This window comes from Malaya genurostris, chromosome 2 (genome assembly GCF_030247185.1).
Source record: "Malaya genurostris strain Urasoe2022 chromosome 2, Malgen_1.1, whole genome shotgun sequence".
NCBI lineage: Eukaryota > Metazoa > Arthropoda > Insecta > Diptera > Culicidae > Malaya > Malaya genurostris.
The window spans coordinates 258,954,137-258,961,021 of record NC_080571.1 but is presented as its reverse complement, the minus strand read 5'-3'; the positions used below and the strand labels follow the sequence as shown (position 1 = coordinate 258,961,021).

At 35.8% G+C, this 6,885-nt stretch overlaps 1 protein-coding gene across 1 annotated transcript; it reads right to left on the bottom strand.

Moving 5' to 3' along the window:
• Window positions 1-5,689: 5,689 nt before the first annotated feature.
• LOC131433034 (uncharacterized) lies at window positions 5,690-6,671 on the bottom strand. The gene is made up of 3 exons (XM_058599762.1): window positions 6,521-6,671; window positions 6,262-6,410; window positions 5,690-5,984 (listed from the first exon to the last, which is right to left on the bottom strand). Exons 1-3 carry the CDS (start codon window positions 6,639-6,641, stop codon window positions 5,805-5,807), a joined length of 450 nt encoding a protein of 149 aa, XP_058455745.1. The 5' UTR covers window positions 6,642-6,671; the 3' UTR covers window positions 5,690-5,804.
• Window positions 6,672-6,885: the final 214 nt, after the last annotated feature.

The window sequence follows — 6,885 nt, the reverse complement described above, 5'->3', positions numbered from 1 at the left end:
CCGTTGGTTAATTTCTTGTGATGACGTATTACTTTCCTTGTGTCATAAGTGAATGAACACACGAATTAATCAGCCACCGACGATATCGCCTTTATTCGAGTATGAAGGTGTTATATTTTAAAGCCTTATACATTTAGTTTTGATGGTTTTACTGTCAGTCCGATCCCAATACTATAACACAAATTGTAAGATTAGAATTGACTACAGTGTGTTTGTTGATATATTTGATTTTAATATAAATGTAAAATGACATCAGTTCATAAAAAAAGCTTTAAACCGTATATTAAAACCTAAATATTTGTCAATTCATTAGTTCAGATTCATGTTTCTCCCACTGCTTAGAAAATTCAACCGTCCACTAGCAACATGTTCACTAATGCGTTCAAACGAACTGTTCCCCTATATCATTTCTAGCCAAATCGAGAGAGACGACAGAATGCATATGTGAATAATTTTAGGAATGAAATTCTTTCTTAAGCCCTGAACTCAAGTTGTAGATGGAAACGTATGGTATTTAGTTCTAAGGGCATGTGATACATGGTTTTAGAACTAAATACCATGCGCCTCCATCGGATAATAATGTGATGGAGTCGCAAAGTTTTTCTAACGATTTATTTTTTTATAAGTCTGATATTATACCCGTCCACATTTTTTAAAAATCTGAAAAAATACAGCGTAATGTACTCGTAAAGGATGTAAAATCTAGAGTGGTAAGAAAATTGTAAGTGCGAATAAAAAAATTTCGAAAATTTTGAACATTTTTTTTCACATGAAATACACATGAAAAAAATCAGAAAGGTTTCCAGACTTCTTAAAATATTCTTGTTTTTTTTTTAAATTTTGTTACTCAAGAGGTTTTTGGAAAATTTAAATATATTGTAAATCAGAAGAACCACAGTAACTCTACAAATGGGAAAATCATCTCCATTACAAACCCTTTTAAACAGCTAATATCAATTTTATTTGTTTGGGGGCAGTTCTTATATGCAAACCCGGCTACAGCCTTCATTTGTTAATCGACTATCAACAGTTGCAAACCCGATAATTTCGATTAAGTTATGGAAAGTGGACATTTTTACACTAATCATCCTGTATCTCCTGAACCGGAAGTCGGATCTGATTAAAAAACAAAAAACTTGTATGGGATTAGATGGAGGAAATCGGTTCAGCTATCTACGAGCAAATGTGGGAACTTATTTGTCACCCACACGCATTTGCTGATCTCGACGAACTGATTCGAATGGTATATGGGTGTAAGAAGTAATGTTCTTTCATAAATTATTGCTATAAGCAGTTTCAATAAATATAAATATGAAATTGTTTCGAATTCGAAAATACATTTTGTTTACAAGGACAATTGGGATAGATATTATCAAAAAACTGAAAATTCTGACACGAAACTTCGTATAATTCGAAAAGTGAACATCAGATCTAAAAAACATTCAATAGCGTTCAAGCTGACAAGAGATCATATACCATTCCACTCAGCTCGTCGAGATCAAAAAATGTTTGTGTGTGCATGTATGTGTGTATGTCTGTGTGTATGTGACAAATAATGTCACTCGATTTTCTTAGAGATGGCTGATCCAATTTTCACCATTTTCATCCATTTTCAATCGAAAGGTCTTATGCCCCTCCTTCTCTTCTAAAAGTCTACGTAGACATTTCCTTTTCACAAAACATTACGGAAATTTTGAAGAAATTATTTTCGGTAACATCATTCACTGAGTTTTACAGTTTCCCTGAGAAAATTCATGAACGCAAATTATCCAGTAACATTTGAACTAAGTATTTCGAGAATGCTTCGTAATAGTGTTATTAATAAAAGTAATCGGTCAGTGGTGTTAACCTTTCGTGAATTTCGTCAAAAATATCGCGACAGTACTGAGCCCAACAACGAGGCGAAAAGTTATTTTCATTTTCATATTCCTTTTTCCAACATTTGGTGGAGCGTTAAGAGCGCAAATCAGTCCAAAGCCGTTAGTAGGAGGGGTAATGTTGAGCTAGTCTATGCGGACCACATGATCGCCATGAGATAGGATAGGATTGTGTTTTACGTAGGATGAAGGCTTTGGCTAATTGGTCATGTAATGTTATTTTATTTGTTTGGTCTTTGTTAGTGTGAACATTAATCTTTTAATGATTTTCTCCGTTTCTGTCTTGGCCCTCTTATTTTGGTTCGTTGTCGGTTTTGTTTTAGCATTATTAGTTTGTGACTATTATCAATAATTGATTGTAGTTTAGTTTTTTTTTTCGTCGTTGTTATGTTGATTTGATGCTACTAGTTGTAATTTTCATTTCCTTCTGTCATGTGATAAATACAACAAGGAATAAACCAAAAATTAATTCATATTGTCCAAGGATTTCTGATTTACTAATATGCTGTAATTTGTGTTTCTATTCATATCTTATTTTGTATTTGTTTTGTGTTGTTTTTGTTTATTTAATTTTCAATAATTTATGGTCTTACCTCGTAATTCTTGATAATTTTATTTTAAAAATCATGTATCGCATGCCCTTAGAACTAAATACCATTCGTTTCTATCTACAACTTGAGTTGAGGGCTTAAGAAAGAATTTCATTCCTAAAATTAATTACACATGCCCGTATGTCTGTCTCGATTTGGCTAGCAATGATATAGGGGAACAGTTCGTTTGAACGCATTAGTGAACATGTTGCCAGCGGACGGTTGAATTTTATAAGCAGTGAGAGAAACATGAATCAGAACTAATGAATTGACAAATATTTAATTTTTAATATACGGTTTAAAGTTTTTTTATGAACTGATGTCATTTTACATTTATTTTACATTTATATCAACAAACACACTGTAATCAATTCTAATCTTACAATTTTTGCTGTACTTTGTAAAAATTTTAGAGAACATTAAAATTATAGTTTTTTGTAGAAAAAAGTATTGGGATCGGACTAACAGTAAAACCATCAAAACTAAATATATAAGGCTTTAAAATAAACATCTTCCTACTCGAATAAAGGTGCGTGGAGACGATATCGTGGTGGCTGATTAATTCGTGTATTCATTCACTTAAAGCTTGCTTCAGATAGAATTGGAACAATGACAATTGCCTGTATTTCAGTTATTTATTATTAAATTCAAGATCTTTTTTTATACAAAATTATAAGAATTCTCGAATTTTTCCTGCGGCTCATTATGCGGCGCGCACCTACTTCGTCCATCGTTTTAGCTATCTTATTTCATCAGGTCGTCATCTGATTGATGTCTTCGACAACCTTTCCCTTTGTCTTGAGTCTCCTCTTCATGATTGCCCAGTATTTCTCAAAAAGACGGAACTGGGGGCAGTTGGGTGGGTTAAGGTTTTTCGGAACAAACTAGAACCCTTTCTCTGCATACCATTCTTGAATGACTTTGCTGTAATGACAGCTTGCCAAATCTCACCAAAACTTTACGGGATGTTCGTGGAATCGAATGAACAGCAAAATTCGTTTTTTGGAGACACTCTTTTTGGTATAGTTCCGATATCATTGCCTTATTTGTAACGAAAACTTTCGTTTTTTTTTTTTAAAAAAAGCTGCAAATGCCCTGCCAAACCATACGTTTTGTTGCAAATTTGTCAGCAAAAACATCCCCCCCATCCGTTGCCAAGTATTACTTTTGACCTGGGATTTGCCCGAAGTCAGCCTTGACATAGGTTTCATCGTCCATCAGAAGACACCCGTCAAATTTGGTCAACACCTGGTCATATAGTTTCCGAGCACGAATTTTGACCACACTATTCTGTTTTATGGTCCGATTTGGCTGTTTGCTAGCTCAATACGACTTGATTCCTTCCCGGTGTCGAGTTCTCCTCACGGTACTATGGGCAGCACCGAATTTTCTGGCCAAATCACGGTCCGACAGATTAGGATTCCTCTTAATCGTCTTCAAAATCTTACCACGCAGTTTCCGGTCGACAGTTACACTCCGACGATTGGCATGAGGTTTCCGAATCGTCGTCAATGTTTCCTTATACCGTTTAATAACGCGCCGGTATTTCTGGGAAATTTCAGCTGTTTAGCTAGCCTAGATGCAGACCTTAATGGATTTTCCAAACAACTGTAGCCAATGTCTTCCCTTCTTTCGGCTTCCATGTTGATTGTTTACAAAGTACAGTCGATTTGCGGAATGTCAAAAATCATATGTGAAGCTGACAAAATTCCCGACACGTGGGCGCCAAGAACTTCCAAATCCGTCCACCAGGAGCGCCACTATATGAGCAAAAGTTTGTTCCAATTCTAAATGAAGCAAGCTTTATGACACAAGAAAAGTGTTACGTCTTCATTTTTTAGCAGTTACCTACTTGACGACGATTAATCCACTTATTTTTCCGATGTATTTTTCGGAGTCTTCTACTCCTTATCCTACGTTTGCTGTCTTCCCTGTAATAACCGAGATTTTGTATTGTTACACCTTATAAATATATAGTTGTTTGTTCAAACACAACGATCGTTATTTCTATTTATATTAAAATCAATAGTAATTAATTTGTTTACATCTCCACCTCTTAATCTATTATTTTTCCCAGTTACATGTTTATCAAATTTGTTCTAGTGCTTTCGAATTATACTGATTAGACTCGTGACGTTCGAGTAAGAATTAAATAAGGTATTTTTGAATGGGAAACTACAAAGTGTTCTACAATCGACAACATTGTAGTCTGTCACAAAAATTACATATTTTTCTAGGTGTTATTGTATGAAGTGGTCCACGTGAACCGTACTATTCCAGAAACACACATCTCACACTTTCAGTAAGAAGGTGACATCTGTGTCAAAGTTGGAGAAATTTGGGTCGTCATTGCAATTTGAATAACATCAGTACCGATACCGATCCGGATCGGTAAGGTTTGAAAGTATCTTAAGATGTCAATGCCTGATAATAATAGTCCTCCTATTCGAATTAATCAAACTGGTCCGAATTAAGCGAATCGGACTCGGGAGATAGTCACTGTTGCAGTAAGTTTTCAGGGCCATTTAAGAGCCAGGGCTACAAGTTCGAATAGTTTTACAATCTGCTTCGGAAATTTCGTACATTTTGTACGGCGACGTCCTTACAAATGAGATGAAAGAGGGAGCCCTTACCCTATATGAAGGTTAGACATTTTAAAATTTTTTTCATCCTAGGAGTCGGATCCGGATGAAATTCAATCTCATTAAACCGGATAATCAGACATTTATTTGAATCAAAATTCGAACGGATCAGTTACGGTTAGCTTATAAGACCTGTATGCTAGAGGAATTTAGTGGTTAGTTTTAAGGAATTTGTTCCATTTTCAATACCCACTAACAATAAATAAAATGAAAAAAATATTTCATTCTGAATATTGATTATCGAGACTAATCCTTTGTTTTAATTCTAATTGTTTGACTTACCTCTCATTAAATTAAATTATTCGGAAATAAATTAACCAAGCGAAATCCTGAGCTTCTTTTTTTTATTCAATAATAAAATTTTTAAGGCACACTGCTTAAGTTCTAAGATGCCAAAGGCTATCCTGGGCTTCTGTTACTTTTGTATTTGAAATTCAAGCTAAACTGAGTACTACTTTGATCAAAAAGTTCCCGGGATCACCACCGTGTGGCGCTATCAGTCACCGGAATTACTATGCGAGTATGGGCAGCATAAATCTTGCGAATCATGAACATGTAACTATTTATAATTTTTAAAGAATTACAAAATATATTGAATCAAACAATCTGTTCTATAGTTACGGAAAATTTGACACACAACATTACCAAACTGCAGCATAACACCGCAATCAAATCCATCAAGCACCGTGCATCATTCAAAACTCGTAAGTGCCGAATCCTCCATTATCCCACCCTTGCTCGGGATCATCGCAAACTGCCATGTACACCAGTGTTGCATAATTGGGGATTATTTTCGTTGCCACGTATGTCTTCCGATCGTTGGACCAACGAAACGCCTCTTTCTGTTCGTCCCTCTGCGGTTCGGCATTCTCGTCCTGTGAAAAGTGCGCAGCAAAAGACTCTTAATAAAGTTTTACTTTTTTTCCACTGCCGTGAGATAATTTTGCAGAATTCGAATGTTTCCAAAAGTTTGTACTAATAATGTGAATAATGTAATGCAAAAGGACACCATAGATAATTAGTATGAAATTTGTTTTCCTTTAGTCAGTATGCCGGCATGCACCAATTGCTTTAATTAATGTTACTGCTGTTTTGGCATATATCCCAGCTATTCATCCTTAATCTTTCCCAGAAGTAAAACTAGCCACTTACCAACTGTACATAGTGTAGCTGATTCCGAACGGTGGCATCCAGCACCTTGAGGAAATAGCGGAAAAAATCATTCCGGTAGCTCTTGGCCGAGTGGGTGGTGTTGCTAAGCTGACAGCAGCGTCCGATGTACTTGGAGCATATTTGCCGATCTGGGAACAAACAAGGCCACAGTGTAAGGTTTAACGAATGCAATCATGCCGGAGGTCACATTGCTTCCGATACAATCGCAACCGGTGTTTAGCCGTCGTTTCTTGCTAACCTTTTGGCGATATTAGCTTCGGAAGCATGTGCTTAGCTATTTGCAAATACTGTGCAAATTGTTCGTCCAAAATATCTACCGGTTTGGATCCGGCGGAAAATGATTCCTTGGTGACGTCCATTGTATGACAAATAATAACTGAAAGCGTAGACTACTGTGATCGTTATGAGCTATTATAAATGCATAAATCAAATAAACATAGATTTCCCAGTGTAATAGTAATATAGTTGAGCAACCCGTGACACCAAAAGCACCGTCTGGTGGAGAATGGGTGCGTAAATGCTCCTAAAATGCATGCAAAAAGTTGCCTGCGCATTTAACACAACCACAGTAGCATAAATCAAATAAACATAGATTTCTCACTG

Bases quoted from the DNA above. Each gene is read 5' to 3' on its own strand.
- LOC131433034 (XM_058599762.1), bottom strand. From the start codon at position 6,641: ATGGACGTCACCAAGGAATCATTTTCCGCCGGATCCAAACCGGTAGAT. The intron at 6,411-6,520 runs GTTAGCAAGAAA...GTTTGTTCCCAG, and splicing joins GAAGCTAATATCGCCAAAAG to ATCGGCAAATATGCTCCAAG. The intron at 5,985-6,261 runs GTAAGTGGCTAG...CACTTTTCACAG, and splicing joins AGCTACACTATGTACAGTTG to GACGAGAATGCCGAACCGCA.